The sequence below is a fragment of the Hyla sarda genome, chromosome 6, assembly GCF_029499605.1.
Source record: "Hyla sarda isolate aHylSar1 chromosome 6, aHylSar1.hap1, whole genome shotgun sequence".
In the NCBI taxonomy this organism is placed as follows: Eukaryota; Metazoa; Chordata; class Amphibia; order Anura; family Hylidae; genus Hyla; species Hyla sarda.
In genome coordinates, this window is record NC_079194.1 from 59,509,127 (window position 1) to 59,531,360 (window position 22,234).

General features: G+C 41.7%; 1 protein-coding gene across 3 annotated transcripts in view; it reads left to right on the plus strand.

The window, feature by feature from the left end:
- The first annotated feature begins 736 nt into the window (after nt 1–736).
- TOB2 (transducer of ERBB2, 2) overlaps nt 737–22,234 on the plus strand; it is a 30,034-nt gene continuing 8,536 nt past the window's right edge. Inside the window, exons 1-2 of one of the 3 annotated variants that reach the window (XM_056523854.1) lie at nt 737–984; nt 8,839–8,935. In XM_056523854.1, the coding sequence (XP_056379829.1) occupies nt 8,929–8,935 (7 nt within the window). In that variant the 5' untranslated portion in view covers nt 737–984; nt 8,839–8,928. Of the gene's footprint in view, nt 985–8,838; nt 8,936–11,489; nt 11,715–22,234 lie in introns of those variants that run through there. The other 2 variants (XM_056523857.1, XM_056523856.1) reach the window with 2 other exon arrangements.

Genomic DNA, 22,234 nt, shown 5'->3' on the forward strand with positions numbered 1-22,234 from the left:
GTCATTGGTTGCTATGGGAAACAGTATAAAATGAAAGCTGCAGTCATTGGTTGCTATGGGAAACAGTATAAAATGAAAGCTGCCGTCATTGGTTGCTATGGGAAACAGTATAAAATGAAAGCTGCTGTCATTGGTTGCTATGGGAAAGAGTATAAAATGAAAGCTGCCGTCATTGGTTGCTATGGGAAACAGTATAAAATGAAAGCTGCCGTCATTGGTTGCTATGGGAAAGAGTATAAAATGAAAGCTGCTGTCATTGGTTGCTATGGGAAAGAGTATAAAATGAAAGCTGCTGTCATTGGTTGCTATGGGAAAGAGTATAAAATGAAAGCTGCTGTCATTGGTTGCTATGGGAAACAGTATAAAATGAAAGCTGCTGTCATTGGTAGGATGATTATTTTTCTATACGCTGTGAACAGGGTCTTATAGGCAGCGAGGTAGTCACGTCAATAGCTGTGCTGTATTTATCAACTCAGGCATTGAGTGCACGCTCCATAGAGCAGCTATGCACCAGCGTAAGAACTTTTTATCTTGCACATTGTAACGAAAAACCAACAGCAGGGTCCGATAGGCTAATTCCCTGCACAGGCCACACTGCCTACGCACGCGTAACACGCTCGGCTCTACTACAAGTCCCGTCAGTCACTACGTGGTGATTTACGTAGGGATGACGCATTCGGCATCTCGCACTGCCATTGGCGGGGCTCGCCGACCAATAGGCTCCCGACTGTGACGAGCGCTCGCCCAATCAGAACGCTGTTGCTAGCAGCGCTTTATATTTTTAGCACTCGGTCTTCTCACCAGAATGTTGTATGAGCCGCTCACTACGCACACACCCGACGGTATCACTGCGCTCGCTCCCAGAAAAGGACAAACTAGTCCCCGTGACGTCGGCAGTAACCCTTTCGTTGCCGCGGCCCTAGGATAGACACAGAGAGAGGGGCTCGCTTGTTTGGGTGTTTACGGTGACACGGTGGTCATATGGTCTGTATTTCGTTCTAAGTACAGGCGATAGGTTATAAAGATAAGAGTAAATAGGAAAGAAATAAAGTAAATAACTTTTGACTGGTTCCCTGTAATGTGGGATAGCCAGTATGAGGGCTCATGGATACAGGTAAATCGTGATGTACTCACAATGTGAAGTAAATTTGCGCACTTTGGGGGCCACACTGGACCGCCATGCGGAAGCCTATTTGTTTTATTTCCAAAAAATTAAAAATTGCACGGAAAAGAAAATACGGTATACCAGGGGTCAAGTCCTGCAGGAATGTGTGGGAACTGAGTTCCTGCATTTTTTCCAAAGCAGGAGCACCATTCCTATTAGCAGGACCAGCCCTTGAGTGGAAATCATGGGTGAGTTCTTTCACTTTTTTTTTTCCAGGACTTGACCCCTGCGGTATACCCTATAACAAGCATAGGCAACCCTCAGCACTGCAGAGGTTTTGGACTACATCTCCCATAATGCTCATACAGCTAAAATGCTGTCAAAGCATCATGGGAGTTGTAGTCCAAAACCTCTGCAGTGCCAAAGGTTGCCCATGCCTGCCCTATAGGATGCCGTATTGCGAAGGCATTCTTCTCTATAGACCAGTGGTCGCCAAGCTGTGGACCTCCAGATGTTGCAAAACTACAACCCCAGTTGTCCGGGCATGCTGGGGGTTGTACTTTTGCAACATCTGGAGCTCCACAGTTTGGAGACCTAGCTTATATAGACTTTTTAGGGAAGATGGTGCTATTCAATGGGACCGTAGGGCGCACACGTAGGGGGAGATTTATCAAAACCTGTCCAGAGGAAAAGTTGCCCATAGTAACCAATCAGATCGCTTCTTTCATTTTTAACAAGTCCTCTGAAAAATGAAAGAAGCGATCTGATTGGTTGCTATGGGCAACTGGGCAACTTTTCCTCTGCACAGGTTTTGATAAATCTCCCCCGTAGTGCCTACTGCTCTGTACTATGGAGCCTGGGGATGTGTTCACACATCGGATATTAATCCAACGTACGTTTCCATGGTGGAAATTCAAGGCTGACCTTTGGATCGGTGTGGCAAATTTGCAGCTTGAACTCCCGCCAAAACGTCTGCAGTGCCGAAGGTTGCCCATGCCTGCCCTATAGGATGCCGTATTGCGAAGGCATTCTTCTCTATAGACCAGTGGTTGCCAAGCTGTGGACCTCCAGATGTTGCAAAACTACAACCCCCAGCATGCCCGGACAGCCAGCGGCTGTCCGGGCATGCTGGGGGTTGTAGTTTTGCAACATCTGGAGGTCCTCAGTTTGGAGACGTAGGCTATATAGACTTTTTAGGGAAGATGGTGCTAATTAATGGGACCGTAGGGCGCACACGTAGGGGGAGATTTATCAAAACCTGTGCAGAGGTAAAGTTGCTGAGTTGCCCATAGAAACCAATCAGATCACTTCTTTCATTTTTAAAAAGGCCTCTGCAAAATGAAAGAAGCGATCTGATTGGTTGCTATGGGCAACTGGACAACTTTTCCTTTGCACAGGTTTTGATAAATCTCCCCCGTAGTGCCTACCCCCCTGGTATCCTTCTTCTATCCTCCAGTGAGGTCTTCCTGCTTTTGGGGCCGGACACGTGATGCCACTTAGTGAATCGCCGACCACAGCGAAGTCCCGCTTCGATCAGTGATTGGCTGGGCAGCAGTGTGATGTATTGGGCCTGGCACCGGTCTTCTTCCTGATACATGACACTGCCGCTCAGCCAATTACTGCCCGAGGTGGGACATCTCTTTTTAGGGAAGAAAGTGCAAATTAATGGGACCGTAGGGCGAGGTGGGACATCGCTGCAGCCGTCGATTAGCTAAGTGAGGTGTGAAGTGTTGGGCCCCAAAAGTAGGAAGAAGACGGGACAGCAATACCAGCGGCAACAGGGGAGCAGCGAGAGGTAAGTAAGTGTTCCTTTTTTTTAACTGTTGCAGCCTGGGCATAATAGGACATAAAAAAAAAAAAAGTCAGCCGGAGTATCCCTTTAAGCGTTAGGTCCCATGCACACACATCCAAAGCACATCATACCGTACCTAAACGTTCCTGTGATTTAATGTTTTTTTTCTTATTGGTCGTTATTACAAACTTGTCCAGTGTGTGAACAAAGAATAGGCACATGCATAAGCTCTTATTTCAGGGAACTCAGGGCCAATATTCTGGGGCATATGGGTGTTCCTTTTTGGTGCAGAAGAAGGAGCTTTGTACCTACAGTATTTCTGTTTTTGCAAAGTGCTCTTCTTGGGAGTTTTTTTTTTTTCCAGCCTACCGATGCCTAGTATTAACCCTTAAGATTCCGCAGTCATAGTTGATTGTGGCATCTAAAAGTGTTAAAATTTTGTTGGCCGTCCTTTAGGGAAGATCTGGACCTCCATGGCTTGATTTCGAGGTCCCAATCAGCCTGTATGACAAAGAGAGGGTTTTTAACTGCCCTCAAGTGCTGTCCACTCATTGATCTGCTTCTCCAGGCTGCTTTGGCAGAAGCAAAGCACCAATAACATTGATCAATGCTATGCTATGACATAGCATTAAACATTGTTTGCAATAGAAAGATAACGTGTAATAGTCCCCTATGGGGACTAAAAAAATTGTGAATAAGATTAAAAATAAAGTTAATAAATGTGAATAAGCCCCACCCCTAATAAAAAAAATTAGCATAAACATATTTGATATCACCACATGTGGAAATGTCCGAACTATTAACCCCTTCCCACTACAGGATGTATGCATACGTCCTGCGCGGGCTCCTGCCATATAACGCGGGGTCACGTGCTGACCCCGCATCATATCGCGTCGGTCCCTGTGGCCATCAACGGCCGGGACCCGCGGATAATACTGGACACCACTGATCGCGGTGATGCCCGGAATTAACCCTTCAGATGCGGCGATCAAATTTGATCGTCGCGTCTAAAGTGAAAGTAAACATTGCCGGTTAGCTTAGTGGTGCTGTTCGGGACCGCTGCGGTGAAATGGCGGCATCCCGAACAGCTTGCAGGACAGCAGGAGGATCCCTACCTGCCTCCTCGCTGTCCGATCGCACAATGACTGCTCAGTGCCTGAGATCCAGGCAGGAGCAGTCGAGCGGCAATAACACTGATCAATGCCAGGCAGTAATCAGTGTAGGAAATCAGTGTGTGCAATGTTATAGCCCCCTATGGGGGCTATAACATTGCAAAACAAATGTGTAAATAAAGTGTTAATAAATGGGATTTAACCCCTTCCCTAATAAAAGTCAGAATCACCCCCCTTTTCCCATAAAAAATACGATGTAAATAAATATAAACATATGTGGTATCGCCACGTGCGTAAATGTCTGAACTATAAAAATATATCATTAATTAAACTTCAAGGTCAATGGCGTACACGTAAAAAAATTCCAAATTCCAAAATAGCGTATTTTTTATCAATTTTTACACCATAAAAATTGAATAAAAAGCGATCAAAAAGTACGATCAAAACAAAAATGGTACCGATAAAAACTTTAGATCACGATGCAAAAAATTAGTTCTCATAGATCCCCATATGCGGAAAAATAAAAAAGTTATAGGGGTCAGAAAAGGACATTTTTAAACGTATACATTTTCCTGCATGTAGGTATGATTTTTTTCCAGAAGTACGACAAAATCAAACCTATATAAGTAGGGTATCATTTTAACCGTATGGATCTACAGAATAAAGATAAGGTGTAATTACAAAAATTACAAAATGATTTTCTTCAATTTTGTCGCACAATGATTTTTTATACTGTTTCACTGTGGATTTTTGGGTAAAATGACTTATGTCACTGCAAAGTAGAATTGGTGGCGCAAAAAATAAGCCATAATATGGATTTTTTGGGTGGAAAATTGAAAGGGTTATGATTTTTAAAAAGTAAGGTCCTTAAGAGGTTAAAATATAATGCTTATGACCCTGCACGGTGAACAACATGAACTTTAAAAGAAAGGCCAGAATTGCTGTTTTTTGGTCACTTCATATACCAGAAAAATTATGTGGTAGCCCAATACAGGTGGTGTTACCCCGTACCCTTGCTGCCCTGTCAGGCAGCCTCCCTACAGTGTCCCCCGGCCCCCTTGCATCTGTCCTCCCATGTAAATATGTTTCTAATGTATTCCACCATGTAATGTGTTCAGGAAACGTCACTTTAAGACTGTTACCATGTGACTTGTCATGTGATTGTTACCCAGGAGGTAGCAGTGACCAAGTGATCCCAGTGGTGACCTATGGGCTCCCTGCTAGTCTCCCCCATATAAGCCCTGGGTGGAGCTTCTCTCTCTTTCCTTACAAGTCTTTGCTGAGGTCAAGTCGAGAGAGTGTCCAGAGTCATTGGAGGCCTCAAGTCCAGTCTGTAGCCACAGTCAATTGCAAGTAATCTACAGTCATAGCTTTGTCAGTCATCAGTCAAGTCAGTCCCTGTCAGCAACTGTCAAGTCAGCGTGGCCTGCATTAAAATGTCTAGTCCTACTACAAGTCCCAGCAAGCCCTTAAGGTCTTTGAGTCTTGGTCACCTCCGTGGGCGCTGGCTGAACTGTATAGACTTTACCATCTGTCTACACGTAACTTGGCGTCAGAGTCATTATTGTCCCCATGCCTAGCCCAGGATCTAGCAGTATACTTTCGGGTGGCGTCACGAATACAAGGGGTTAATGCCATCTGCCCCTAGGGTAACAACATCTGCCCTCATCACACCCCGTTACCACAATAATTAATAAAAAGTAACCAAAAAGTCCCATCTAAACAAAAATAGTTCTCATAAAAACTACAGATCACCGCACAAAAAAATGTACGTCCTGATGCGGTGGTACTTAACATTTATGTCCTATACATTACCGCGAGCATCAAAGTGATGCTCGGTCCCAGCTGCTGATAGCAGCCAGGGACCCGCCGGTAATGGCTGACATCCGCAATCGTGCGGATGTCCGCCATTAACCCCTCAGATGCCGTGATCAATACAGATCACGGCATCTGCAGCGCTGCAGTCACTAAAATGGATGATCGGATCGCTCGCATCGCTGCCGCGGAGATTTGATCATCCAGAACGGCAGGCGGAGGTCCCCTCACCGAGTCCTTAAGGCCAAAATGGGCAAAAGGGGTCAAGCATACTCCTTTTTTTCAAATAGTTATAATTTTTTAAAAGTAGTAAAACTCAAAAAAATCTAAATTAGATATAGTTGTTATTTTATCGACTAACAGAATAAATATAACATTATTTTAACCATAAAGGGCATTATAAAGAATTTTTTTTCTTTTGCTTCGTTATACGTTTTGTGGTAATATGAGTGATGTCATTACAAAGTACAGTGGTTCTGCATAAAACAAGCCTTTGGGTCTGTAGGTAGAAAATTGCGACACTTAAATCAGGCAATGGCAGCTTGCTTCTTCTATTAGGGTAGGGTCACCGTAGCGTATATGTAGCATATTTCACACTGCGCAAAATCCACTGTACAGCTGGAAATACATTGTGTATTCTCCTATGAGCAGACACACAGGGCTACCAGTGGCAGCCTGTGTGTGCAGTAAAGTTTGGAGGCGGACCTAGCGCACCAACGTGACTGTAATGACTGTGATCTTTAAGTTCTTAGCATTTTAATTTCTACTGCAGAATTGAACTTGTTGCAAATGTTCCCCACTGAGTTTATTGGGGAGGTGAAATATCTACTCTCTAGTGTGTTTGTGCCATCACGTGTGTTGATATGTCATCACTAAAGGCCAGATGAACAGAGACTGACTGGGCATCAAAGAAACATAGCCAAGGGCAATTATAGGCTAGTAAGTCTGGCATCAATAGAGGGGAAATTAATGAAAACCAAACTATAGGATAGGATTGTAGTGTTGAGCGGCATAGGCCATATTCGAATTCGCGAATATTCGCGAATATATGGACGAATATTCGTCATATATTCGCGAATATTCGCATATTCGTTATATTCTCGTTTTATTTTCGCGTATGCGAAAATACGCGCAAGCGAAAATTAGTGTATGCGGAAATTCGCATATGCGAAAATTAGCATATGTTAATTTTCGCATATGCGAATTTTCGCACGCCAGTCTCACACAGTAGTATTACAGCCTTCTTTACACCACACAAGTCTTTACACCACACAAGCTGGAAGCAGAGAGGGGTGATCACTGTGATGTGTACTGTGAAAAAAAAAAAAAAAACGAATATTCGTAATTACGAATATATAGCGCTATATTCGCGAAATTCGCGAATTCGCGAATATGCGATATTCGCGAATAATATTCGAATTGCGAATATTCGCGAGCAACACTATAGGATTGTGGAACATCTAAAATCACATGGATTACAAGATGAGAAACAACATGGGTTTACACCAAGGAGATCATGTCAGACTCATCTTATTGATTTTTTTTGATTGAGTGACTAAAATGGTAGATCCAGGAGGTGCCATAGACATCACTTATCTAGATTTTAGTAAAGTCTATTAATAAACTGCAGTCATTGAGCTTGGACTCCCATATTGTTGGACTCCCATATTGTTGGACTCCCATATTGTTGGACTCCCATATTGTTGGACTCCCATATTGTTGGACTCCCATATTGTTGGACTCCCATATTGTTGGACTCCCATATTGTTGGACTCCCATATTGTTGGACTCCCATATTGTTGAGTGGATTAGTCAGTGGCTGAGTGACAGACAACAGAGGGTTGTAGTCAATGGAGAATATTCAGAGCAAGGTCTTGTTACCAGTGGGGACCTCAGGGATCTATACTGGGACCCATTTTGTTTAATATCTTCATTAGTGATATTGCAAAAGGTCTCGATGGTAAGGTATTGGTCTTTTTGCTTATGACACAAAGATTTGTAACAGGGTTGATGTTCCTGGAGGGATACGCCAAAAGGAAAAATATTTAGGTAAACTAGAGGAATGGTCAGAACTCTGACAAGTAATGTGGATAAGTGCAAGATAATGCACCTTGGGTGAAAAAACACAAGGGCAGAATATACACTATGGTGGAGATTTTTTAAAACCTGTGCAGAGGAAAAATTGCCCATGGTAACCAATCGGATTTCTTTTTTCATATTTGACAAGGCCTCTACAAAATGAAAGAAGCGATCTGATTGGTTGCTATGGGCAACTGGGTAACTTTAGCTCTGCACAAGTATTGATAAATCTCCCCCCCCATGTGATACAAGTCCTAACCTCCGTATCTAAGGAAAGGGATTTAAGGGGTCATTATTTTAGAAGACTTAAAGCGTACCTGTGACCAAGGAAGAAAAAAACATAAACCCAATAATGTTACTCACACTATTATTAGAATTATGTTACTGTCACTTTTATCTGCGTAGTTGTGGAAAGATAATAGGCCTCTTGTGCTGCTCAGGTCTTCTGCATTCCTCTCACTAGCAGGGGTCATGCTCCTGAACAAGCTGTGTTAGGCTGGGTCCACACTACGTTTTGTCCCATACGGGAGCGCATACGGCAGGAGGGAGCTAAAACCTCGCGCTCCCGTATGTGACCGTATGCGCTCCCGTATGTCATTCACTTCAATGAGCCGACCGGAGTGAAACGTTCGGTCCGGTCGGCTCATTTTTGCGCCGTATGCGCTTTTACAACCGGACCTAAAACCGTGGTTGACCACGGTTTTAGGTCCGGTTGTAAAAGCGCATACGGCGCAAAAATGAGCCGACCGGACCGAACGTTTCACTCCGGTCGGCTCATTGAAGTGAATGACATACGGGAGCGCATACGGTCACATACGGGAGCGCGAGGTTTTAGCTCCCTCCTGCCGTATGCGCTCCCGTATGGGACAAAACGTAGTGTGGACCCAGCCTTAGCTTTCAGGTCATGACTCTGTGTCTCTTACCTCCTGTTGCAGGAATCCAAATGACATGATGTGGGTACATAGAAGACTCAGCCAGGAACTGAATATTGCGTTCTTTCTCTGACATGTGAAAAGTTTTTCTAAATGACAGGTACACTTTAAGTTTATACTATCTAAATGTTAGACAACACTGATAGATTTGGGCCACCATGTTTTTTGAATTTTTGGGGTCTGCAGCATGTTTTTCAAGACACAGCATACTCCAGGTTGGCTATAAAGCCTCAAAGATGGCAAATTTTTTGTATTATTATTATCATTTTTTTTTCCGGAAATTATATATATTTTTTACTTAAAGGAATAGTGCAGCGAAAAAATTACTTATGCCGTATCCAAAGGATAGGGGACAAGTTATAGATCGCGGAGGGCCCAACTGCTGGGACGGAAGCGCTCGATCTGACCCCTGCAGGAAGCTGCAGCTGACACCCCCCCCCTCCATGTATCTCTATGGGATACATGGAGGGGGGGTCTTGGCCGGCGCTCCGTGCGGGGGCGGCACGCCCCCTTCCAGCAGACTGCTGGAGATCACGGGGGTTCCAGCGCTCAGACCCCCATGGGATCCATCGAGACGCAATGGTGTCAGTTGTGCTCTGAGCCGTTTTGTGTCCATTCAGCACAGAAAAAGAGCTTAATGGACACAGAACATGTCGGAACCCAACAGCAGTGTGAACTTAGCCGGATGGTCCCCTTCATAACATATAGCAAAGAATCCCATTGACTTTACTAGGGTCCAACTGGTTTCTGTTTGCTTAGCAGGATCTGCATGGATAAAACATTACTGCTTGCAGCATTTTTTTTTGCCGTTCAGGGCCCCGCTAATTTAACTAATTCTGTGATTGAACGTCTTAAATGGAGTTCACACTCCAATGTGAACATAGCCTTACATGAAAGTCTTTTGCACTGTTTTCCAACCAGAGTGCCTCCAGCTGTTGCAAAACTACAATTCCCAGCATGCTCGGGCAGTCGTTTTTGTCTGCTTAAAATAGCGGATACATCCCGAACAGAGTCACTAGGTGACTCCGATCGGCAATACAAGTGAATGGCGACCGCTGCGCCCCTTAACAGTATACGTCGGCATCCTGTTTTGGGTGGGATGCTGATGGATACAATTAACTGGGGCAGGAACGTAGTTTGAATCGAGCCTACGAATGGTGGCATTGAACAAGGTTATGTTTTGTAGCCTGCCATCATAGTTCTCGATAGGCCGGTGCATAGTTCACACTGCTGGGAGTTGTAGTTTTGCAACAGCTGGAGGCACACTGGTTGGGAAATACTGTTTTACACACAGTACCCTTCAATATTCCAAATACTATGTTAGGCTGGGTTCACACCAAATTTTTGCAATAAAGTTCCCGTATCAGGTTTTTGATTAAAAAAAAACGGATTCCTCAAAACCTGACTAAACTGTATCAAAACGTGTGTACAAATTTTTATCCGTATACGGTTTGAAAAATGATGTCTGGTTGCATCTGTTTTTTAAGAAAAAAATGTATACGTTTTTAACTTTTCACTCCATTATGAATAAAGTTTCACTTGTTTGATTGAAATTCCAAGAAAAAAGCTGTGCAAAGTCAAAAACCGTACGGTGAAAACTAGATGGAACCTTACGCACATACAGTTCTGTACGGTTCACATTGACTCCCATGTTTGAAAAAACGTTTATGTTTCAATACATTTTTTCACCTGGACCAAAAACCTTGGTAGGCTACGGTTTTGAGTATGGGAAAAAAAACCTGGCAAAACGTACACAACCTGATGCATCTTTTGGCATACGGTTGTCAAATTGAAAACGTATACGGGAACTGTATTGCAAAAACGTGGTGTGAACCCAGCCTCACTGGGTGACTCCGATCGGCCATAGAAGTGAATGGCGACCGCTGCGCCCGTTAACAGTATACGTCGCATCCTGTTTTGGGTGGATACGAATAATGGGGGCAGGAACGTAGTTTGAACCGAGCCTACGAAAGGTGGCATTGAAGAAGGTTATGTTTAGTACCCTGGCATCATAGTTCTCAATAGGCCGGTGCACAGTTTACACCAGTGTTTCCCAACAAGAGTGCCTCCAGCTGTTGCAAAACGACAACTCCCAGCATGCCCGGACAGCCTTTGGCTGTCCGGGCATGTTGGGAGTTGTCGTTTTGCAACAGCTGGAGGCACACTGGTTGGGAAACACTGGTTTACACCAGTGTTTCCACCAGTTTACACCAGTGTTTCTCAGTGTTTACACCAGTTTACACCAGTGTTTCCCAACCAGTGTGCCTCCAGCTGTTGCAAAACGACAACTCCCAGCATGCCCGGACAGCCTTCGGCTGTCCGGGCATGCTGGGAATTGTCGTTTTGCAACAGCTGGAGGCACACTGGTTGGGAAACACTGGTTTACACACAGTACCCTTCAATATTCCAAATACTATGATAGTCTAATGTATTAAGGTTTATGTGTTGAAATAAATAAATCTATAAAAGACAACAGTATAACCTCATCCTGCACTATAAGCAAATCTAGTTCTATACAGAAATCTCAGTAACTATCCCCTCCTGTTCACACGCCGAACCGAAACAGTTAACCTTGCAGGGGAGCTTCATAATATAGATCCGTCAACTCCACTCTCTCCAAGCCACAGCACGCTGGGTGTGTGAATGTGAGATCCATCCGCAGGGTTGCTGAGGGTGAAACTTTTCCCCTGACTTCCTTCACTTTGGGCCAGGAGGAGGGAGGTTGCGGGATCCCGGCAGACTCGGTGAACCCACCCCTCGAAATAACACCCAACAAAATACACCAGGGGACCCCCAAGAAAGACTAAGCACTCAATTATCTCTTCCTCCTCCTCCTGCTGCTCCAAACCCACGGATTCTGACCTACAACTACCGACCAAGTAAGGATTGTTTATTAAACTACCGGCATTACTGGACAGGGGGGGGCTGTGTACACGACGGGAATGTGTGCGGGCGGCACTGAGAGGGGGGATTCTCCTGTAAGGTTCGTGTTTGGGGTGTTGATGAGTCCTGTTTTTTTTTTTTTTTTTGTGCACTGGATGTGAGACCCTTCTGTCCCTTTAAATGCACAGTGTTGGTTCCTACAGGATGGTGTGGGGGCCCCTACATATGGAGGGGCTCCTTTTTTTACTTTCCTGTGCAATGAACGCTTCTTGTGGTTTGATCAATAGGAACCTTCCGAATGTTCGTGCAGCCGTTGAGCTTTATAGTGACCGTTATTTTTTATTTTATTTTGTTTATTTGTAACAGCTGAACGGTTATGTTTTGTTTATACTTGTTACATTTCTGTGTATAGAGGATACAATAGAACCCAATCGCTCCCTGTCTTCCCTACTTATCACCTTTACTGCCTATGTATAAGCCAACACCACCTATAAAGTGACCGCCACTACTAAATTTTAGTTATATATAGAAAGTACTGTAACAAATACACATTAGTAAAGGTATACATTGTACAGTTTTTAGTTTTCTAATATGGCTGCCAGTGAGGAAACCTCCTGTAACATTTTGTGAAGCAAAGGCCTTGACAGCTGGCACCATACAGGTTATTTCACAGTTTTTTTTTTTTTTTTTTTATATAAGTTGTTTAGGTCATAGCAGTCATTGTACAATAATCTATATCATCTGCTTTTGTAGGAGTAAGTGTTAATTAAATGTGTTTTATGGCACTGTATTTTTTAGTCGTTGACTGTTGGGGTGTAAACTTATTTTGTACTGTATATTTAGGTTTTATATTGTTCATTCAACATTTTGACTTGTTGTTGTTGTTTTTGTGTGTTTTTTATTTTTTATTATTTTTTTTTTCTCCTTGGTGTTAAAAATTACAGGAGATGACAGGAAGAGGCAGACATTTTAACACCCAGATCAGACATTGCACAACATCAAGTCACAAGCCTTGCCAGCCTGAGCTTTATGATTTTACTGTGACCTGTGCTTGTATGTACTGTCATTAGATATATATTTTGTTTTTCACCCTATGACAGGAGAGAAGAAACTTGTCTGTGCAGCGAATAGTAAATAGATGTATATGTGCTGATTATTTGTTCTCATAATCTGGCACCTTTTTATAGCACAACCGAAGGGGGTCATGGTCCTAGGAATACAGATCAGAGTACAAGGTTATTGGCCTCCTCCCTCTCACCTTGTTTAATGTGTAAACAGCCATTTAATGTCAGCTGCGCCAGCCCTTTAAGCACGCAGTCCAGGGCCCCTGTGATTGGCTCTTCTCCTCCACACCCCGCCTGACATGTCCATCTAGAATGTTTTTCTTGTTATTTTAACTCTTGCTGACAAAGGTCTCTTCATGTGCTTCAAAAAAGGGGTCAAGATGGCCATTACGCAAGCTGAAGTTCCAAAAAAAAAAATCAAGCTGCGTTTTGACCTTTATATGCAATATGGACTTTATATGAAAGCAATCTTTCATGTCCAGGCAATTACAACTCCTGTTCATTCAGTCTACAGATGAGCGTTTGTGAAGGGAGTGTTGCCTAATAACATGTATCCTGTTACACCCCAGTCGTTTGTTGGAAATAATGGTGTTGTTTTGATCAGTATAATAGAGTACAGATTTATAGGGAGATCATACCTAGTGTTAGGGTTCCTTTCAAAATGTAGTCCATCACGTAGGCCAGCGGTCTTCAAACTGTGGCCCTCCAGATGATGCAAAACTACAACTCCCAGCATGCCCGGACAGCCAACGGCTGTCCGGGCATGCTGGGAATTGTAGTTTTGCAACATCTGGAGGGCCACAGTTTGAAGACCACTGACGTAGGCGTTTTTGAAAAAAAAAAAGTCCATAAAATCTGTGGTCAGGAACACCCTCCCAAAATTTCCACATATCCAATCTGACTATAAACCAGTTCCCTGTGATTAGCAGAATGCTGCTCAATCTGGTATGTTATCTTCTAATTCTAGTTCCTATAAGCTCAGGAGTATAACAGTTTGTATTTGTCATGGATTCCTGATACATATATAACCCTCAGACTTGATGCCTTGTGGATTACGAGCTACTACAGCATGCTAAATCACAACCACCATGCAATCTGTATTCCGTACCTATATTTTTTGCTAAAAAAAAAAAAAAAACAGGATTGGAACATAGCAGAGGCTGCTCTTCTGGGATTCTCTGTGTTCTTGCAGATAAGTTATCTGAGAAGAACTGCATTCAGCACTGCAGCTTGGGCGAAATGTTGTGGGATCTATTTAGGATGAATCCACATGTAGAGGCCTCTGTGCAGCTGAGATGCTGCTGAATACCTTGCTAAGGGTGCATTCACACCACGTTTTTGCAATACAGTTCCCGTATACGTTTTCTATGTGAAAACCGTACGGAACCGTATTGGAAAACGTATGCATTGACTCCATTGAAAACCGTATGCCAAAAGATGCATCAGGTTGTGTCCGTTTTGCAACCTGTACGGTTTTGTCAGGTTTTTTTTCCTGTACCCCAAACCGTAGCCTACCACGGTTTAAGGTCCGGTTGAAAAACTGTATTAAACCGTATACTTTTTTTTTTATTTATTTTTTAACATGGGAGTCAATGGGAACTGTACAGAACTGTATGTGCATACAGTTCCATCCGGTTTTCACCATACGGTTTTTGACTTTGCACAGTTTTTTTTCTTGGAATTTCAATCAAAAAAGTAAAACTTTATTCAAAATGGAGTGAAAAGTTAAATGTATATGTTTTTTTTCTTAAAAAACTGATGCAACCGGATGTCAGTTTTCAAACAGTATACGGTTTCTAACTGTATATGGGTTAAAATTTGTACACACGTTTTGATACAGCTTAGGCTGGGTTCACACCACGTTTTGTTAACTACGGTTCCCGTATACGGTTGGGAGGAGGGGGGGCGGGGCTTAATCGTGGCGCCCGCACTCAGCCGTATTCGGAAACCGTATTTAATGCATGTCTATGAGCCGACCGGAGTGAACTGCAGCCTCCGGTCGGCTTCGTTTTCAGCCGTATGCGGTTTCCCGACCGCAGGCAAAAACACGGTCGACCACGTTTTTGCCTGCGGTCGGTAAACCGCATATGGCCAAAAACGAAGCCGACTGGAGGCTGCGGTTCACTCCGGTCGGCTCATAGACATGCATTAAATACGGTTTCCGAATACGGCTGAGTGCGGGCGCCACGTTTAAGCCCCGCCCCCCTCCTCCCAGCCGTATACGGGAATCGTAGTTAACAAAATGTGGTGTGAACCCAGCCTTAGTCAGGTTTTGAGGAATCAGTTTTTCATCAAAAACCTGACACGGGAACTGCATTGCAAAAACGTGGTGTGAATGCACCCTAACAGTTTTCAGATTGACTTATTAGGGAGACACGGTTGTGCAACAAAAACTTGTTTACATGCAAGGTAAATGCTGATGACACAGTAAAACCACATGCTGGAATGATTTTTGGCTGTGCGCTACCCACTGCCTTTAGACTTACTCTTTTCTAATAATAATGTTTCTGTTGTCAAAAATGATCATAAATTTATACTTCTATTTAAACTAGCATTTAAACTTAAAAGTCGGAACGTGATCACTGATACAGTGTATCGCAGAATTAATAACATTTCATAGCTGCTGCTCTATGCTCTGCCGAGGGAGAAATACCCTGAAAATGACCACATGCCAGATCCGTACCATTATGGGCACTAACGGTGCTTGATGGAGGATATTGAATGATAATGATTCCGTTCTGACGCTTATTTGGTACAAGACAAAAAAAATAGATCTGCGTGCCGTGTTATTTATTTGCATCAAATGTGTCAGAATCTGCAGAGGGGGATCCAATGCAGAGGGGGATCTTGTGAACACAAGGCTAAACATCGCCTCTATATGAGGAAAACAATCAAAAACGGTGGTCTCCAACCTGCGGACCTCCAGATGTTGCAAAACTACAACTCCCAGCATGCCCGGACAGCCAACGGCTGTCCGGGCATGCTGGGAGTTGTAGTTTTGCAACATCTGGAGGTCCGCAGGTTGAAGACCACTGGTATAAACCATTGCCTTAGAAATCTGTTATTTGTATGATTTACAGTTTAATATATATACGCCAAAACAAAAAATACAATTAATACAATATAAATGTTTCCCCCTTATGCGTAACTTAAAACTGTAAGAAATCTTGATCTCGATAATCCATATAGAATACAGTAGCATAAATACATCTAGGTCCTGTGATGGCACGCTGCCAGCTAAATGGAAAAACACTGGTCACATAATCTGTCCAGGAGTGGATCATATTATTATAGTTTTATATTTCTCCATGTTTGTTAAACGCGTCGTACAGGACCGACACGACTTCCTATCTTCCTGCCTGGAATTCTGTTTAGCCCTACACAATTTTTGTATTTTTCATGAAACCATCGGAAAGCTCTAGCTGCACCGTGACGCCGTGCTGTAGTCAGTTCCTTTTGTAGAATGGCTCCCCATGGATATGCAACCTTTCACCAACCTCATCTGCTGTTGGTTTGTGGAAAGACCTCGACTCTCTTCAGGCCTGTTTGCGGAGATATTGAAGAGCCTGCCATATGTCAGGACATGTTCAGTTTGGATCATCAGCACATTAGGCACTTGTAACCCCTTTTCAATTTTAGTCTTTATTTTTGATCAGTATGAGTATTTTTTTTTTATATATATATATATATATATATATATATATATATATATATATATATATATATATATATATATAATATGCAGCATGTTCAAGCAAATCCCTGTTGATAACATTTTTAGCCCATATAAGTTTTTTAGATTTTTTTTTTACATGTGCGTATTTATTTTTCTACATCTGTATTTCACTAACGTTGCCAAAACAACAACAAAAAAAGTAAATATGAAAGAGAAACTTACAACTTGAAATACATATCAAAAACAGCTAGAGTATTGAATTGAAATAGCCTTATTTGATCCACATTTTTATACAGAAGTGTAAATGAACAAGGTGGCGCTAAGGGTGCGTTCACACGGCCGTCTGTCCCTGTTTATTTATTTATTTTTTATCCACGTTTTCGGTTCCGTTCTTGCAGGCTGTAAACGGATTGAAAACTGTTTAAAAAAAGAAAAAATCCCATTCATGCCAATGGGATTTTTTTTTTTTACAATCTGTTTACATCCGTTTGTACCCGTCTGCACTCGTTTCTGTTTTTTTTTGACTGGAGGAAAAAAAAGGCACATGCAGTATTTTTTCTTCCGTCAAAAAAACGGACAAAGAAACGGATACAGTAAATTTAACATTGAAGCCTGTGGAAAACAGATGAGCCTTTAATGTCATCCGTTTGCATCCATTTTTACTTCTGAGCATGCTCAGAACAAAAGATTTTTTTTCAGTTTATTTACTGAACAATAATGGATACAAACGGATAACCTCCGTTGGCATCCGTTATTGTCTGGGTTTTTTTAAATCCGTTTTTATTTTTGATGGGAGAAGAACGGGACGGGTCTAGACGGCCATGTGAACGCAGCCTAACCCATTTTTTAAACTGAAACAATATATACAGTCTAAAGCATGCAGATATACCACAAATATTTATGGCTACCTCAGAATTTCTGCTACATATTTTCCTGGAAGGAAATATACTCTGTGTACTCGCTCCCTGATTACTCATGGTTCATCTATTCCTAGTTGGCTGTGTTTTTTATTTTTATTTTATTTTTTTTTTTTTTCTCCTAGAGAACTAGCACATATGTAGTCCATAATAGTGTCTGAGTTTGAATATGCTTTGTGCATTATGACGATAGAAAGCACAAAGCAGACACAAGCAGTGTTTGGTCGTTTTTCTGGAAGTTATAGGCGGAGATTTCATCAAAACTTGTCCAGAGGGAAAGTTAATAAGTTGCCCATAGCAACCAATCAGCTTGCTGCTTTTATTTTTGAAAAGGCCTCTGAAGAATGAAAGAAGCGATCTGGTTGCTATGGGCAACTCAGGTTCACATAAATCTCCTCTATTGTGCTGCAAATTGTGTAATTTTTAACAGGGTTTTCAAGGAATATAAAAAAAAGAGCTAATTTCTTTCAAAAACTGTTCCATGTCTGTCCCCAGGTTGTGTGTGGTATTACAACTTGGCTCCATTCACTTCAGTGGAACTAAGCTGCAGAACCACACCCAACCTGGAGACAGACTGGGAACAGTTTTTAAAAGAAAATCGTTTTTCAATTCCTGGATAACCCCTTTAAGTCAAGTGAAATCTCTAATTGGGCCTCCAATGTAGATGTAAACAGAGCCTTTAAAGTACAGGCTGTCAAGTATATAGACGTGCAAAATCTATAAACCATAGGAGTACAATAGGACATACTGGCGAGATGACGAGCTTCCATAGTGGCAGGAGGATGCCCGCTTTCCAATAATTGGCTCAGCTAAAAACCAGTAAGCCTCAAAAGAACTGGCTGCGGAATCCCATAGACTGTAACTCTTAAGCTCGATTTTCAATTATAATGGTAACTATGGTGTCACGAACGGCCCCTCAAGTCCACATATCTAACATTTGGAGCTTCAAGAACTAAATTTCTATGGCTGAGCAGACACATGAAATCCTAAAATCACTATGCTCAATGCTAAGTATCTGCTGCAGTACTTGAAAGCAAACTGCTGTTGGATACTGGTCCGATGGGTCTATAGCTTTATAAACTGCATTTTACCATCTGCCGATCTGACCACAACTTCTGGCTTTGGTGGATGCCAGAAAACTCTTCTTACTTGAATAATAGTAAATGAAAGTGTGGACCAGGATAAATAGCATCCTGAGGCCGTTGTCATGATTTGGACTGGACCCTGTAGTTTTATTGTTTTTATATAAAAAATAAATGGCAATAATGCAATGATATTATCTGGTACTATGCACTCCTTTGGTTCCAGTGTCGGCACAATAATGCCTCCATTGCACAACACCCATAGAAGACTATTCAGATAAAGCAAAGCTACTCTGGCAGGAGTCATGTGATTCACCTCTGCCTGGTTACAAAGTGGCCATTTTTCTTAAGTGTGTTGCTTTCTTTCATGAGAAAAATACAACTTTTTACTATTAAGAGTTCTCTAGGAAAAAAAATGACCAGTAGTATTTTTTTAGATGTCTGGAAAAGAATAAATAAAATGACTCTGGAATTAATCCTATGCTACTTGAGTTCAACTGCAGCGATTGAGTTTACTGTAAGGCTTGAAAAAAACATGTAGTTTGAGGTTTTGTTTTTAATTTGGATCCAGCAGGAAGGTGAAGAATGAAAGTGCCTTTGCACATGTAGTTTTTAAAGTCAAAGCTTTAAAAGAGGTAGGCTTTGGGGGGGGGGCACTTATCAGGCCTCCCCCAGCGCACAATCTCTGCTGCCACCGCGCAGGAGGCTCGCTGTAGGGGCGGATGCCTCTACATAAATCCATGAGCCTGTGCACCTGTACTGAAATCTCTGTTAGCTCTGAGCTAGCAGAGATTCCAGCAGCAGTTTACCAATGTAAACCCCCTTTCTGCTCAACCACACCCCTTTCATGAGTTTTGCAAATAGTGACGAAATGATTTGATGTTTTTACCAGACAGCAAGATTATCAATCATGATACACCCCCCCCCCCTTGTTTATAATTCCACTACTTTTACTCCTTTCTTTGTTGTTAAAAACTGCATCAAAATGGCATGTGAGACAGTACCCTAGGTGTTTTCTTATTTCCTATTCCTCTTGAATCCACTTCTGGCTTTGGCACAAAGTGAGATTTGAGCCTCACACTGTTTACATGTAGGGGTAATGTGCTGGCTGGCAAAATCTTTTACATTTTAAAGAAAACTGTAGTAAAAAATAAATTGTTGCTGTGAGAAATGCCACTGAGACTTAAAGGAGTACTGCAGTCTTGGACACTTATCCCCTATCTGCAGTGTCCAACCACTGGGATCCGGCATTATATCGGCTAATGCGTGTGTGTCGACCTCGCTGAGCTCTATGGGAGAGGTGGGGATGCACAAAAGCTGCATCTCGGCCTCTCCCATAGAGATACATGGAGGGGTGTGTCGGTCGCGGTGTCATGCTGCAGCTGACATGCCTCCTGCACGGGAGAACTGCTCAGAGCCGGTTCCCGTCCCGGAGATCGGAGGGTCCCAGCGTTCGGTCCCCCCTGTGGATGGGGGACAAGTGTCTATGGCTGCATTTATCCTTTAAGTACAGAACACTGTATATTTTTATAGCGGTTTAAAGGTCATGGAGAAACATAATAGGAAAAATGCATGTGTTTTTGTGTGTATGTATGTGTATACCCGGCGTTGCCCGGTTTTTCCTTCCTAATCCTTGTTGGGGAGGAAAATAAACAAAGGAGGAAGCTTTTGACTTCATATCCCATCCTCATATATTGTTATCATATCCCGATCTCCCGTCACGACCCGTAATATGTGTACCAGGTATTGAAATAGCTCCAGCCATACGGAAATTATATGGGAACATACATTTCCCATTGATTTGCATGGGACTTTAAACATAAACCCCGACCCTCACAAATGGGGGTAGTAAAGGGTTAAATTAACTATCCTATATTTTAAGTGGACATATAAATAACTTGTGACCAAGTATTGTCGAAATATCTCCAGCCGTTTGGAAGTTATGCGGTAACATATATATTTCCCATAGACTTGCATGGGACTTAAAACATAAGCCCCATAAGTAAGGGTTAAATCACCTATCCTATGTTTGTTGCTGACATATTAATAACATGTGGCCAAGTTTCATGTTAATATCTTTAGCCGTTTTGACGTGATGCTGGAACATACACACACACACACACACACACACACACACACACACGTTGAGTTTTATATATATATATATATATGAAAAAACAAACTATAATTTTGCAATGTGGTTATTGACTGTGTGATGTAAAAAATCTTTTTCTATAACAACATCATTGAACAGTGATAATTCACAGTCAAATATAGGTCTTTTGCAAATATTTTTCCCCATGATCTCCAAACCTGGTAAGTGGGGGTTGAATGCACCATGTGAATTCAGCCTTTAGGCTGTTTCCACTTTTTTTTTTTTTGTTTTTTTTTTTTTTCTGGCAGTTTTTGGATATCTGCCACCTGCAGTTTTTGAGCCTAAGTCAGAAGTGGATCCATAATGGAGAAGTATAAGTCCTTCCTTTATATGTCCTATTCCTTTTGAATACACTTATGGCTTTGGCTCAAAAACTACAGTGGCAGATATCCAAAAACTGCCAGAAAAAAAAAAGTGGAAACTTAGCCTAAGGATATTTCTACAGTTTTGGTGTGTTTTTTTTTTTTTTTTTTTTTCCTTCTTTGTATTCTTTTATTTTTTTTATTTTATTTTTTTTTGTATAATAAAAAAAGTCTATAAAATAAGAAGATGGTAAAGGAAGGGTATCCTTTATGTAGGAAACAGTCTCCCATTATCCGCATTGCAAAACTTCAACGATTTGTGCTCAAACACCTGTTTACCCATGTTGTAGTATGCAGTGTTATGAATTTTCCATGCGGATTGAAGCTTAACATTTTTTTTGCAGTGGAGTACAGTACCGGTCACATGGATGAGATCTGAATAATCTTTATGCACATAAATTGACTTGAGGTGCAGAATTGTAAATTTATGTTGCTGATTTTCAGTACAGATTGTATCCCTTTTAGTTTAAAGGGGTGGAGTCCGTACAACATGCCAACATTAATGAGTGTTTGCTAGGGATGTCCTAATACCTTTTTTTTTTTTTTTTTAAGACAGAGTACGAGTACCGATGCCAATTACCAATACTTTTTTTTTTCTGTCATTTGACAGTTTTAAGTATTTAATATCTCTCTCCCTCTCGCCAATAAAACTGGTAATAAAAAAAAAAAATTTAAATAAACCTATTTAGTATCGCCGCATGCGTAAATATCCGATCTATTAAAATATAATGTTAATGATCCCCTATGGTCAACGTAAAAAAAAGTCCCAAATTGCTGCTTTTTTTAATTACATTTTATTCCCAAAAAAATGATTAGAAAATGTATTAAAAGTTTTACATATGCAAATGTGGTATGAAAAAATTAGCCCTCATACTGCCACTTATACAGAAAAATGAAAAAGTTTTATAGGTTAGCAAAATAGAGGGATTTTAAACACACTAATTTGGTAAAAAAAAAAAAAAAAAACTTTGTAATTATTATTATTTTTTTGTAGCGGTACAATAAAAAAGTGTGTAATCATGGGTATCATTTTAATCGTATTAACCCACAGAATAAACAGAACATGTCTATTTTAAGGTAAAGTGTACAGCATGAAAACAAAACCTTCAAAAATTAGCAAAATAGCAGTTTTCCCCACACAAATATATATATATTTTTTTGTTGTGCCATAGATTTTATGGTAAAAGGAGTGATGTCATTACAAAGGACAGCTGGTCGCGGAGAAAACAAGCCCTCATACTAGTCTGTGAATGAAAATAT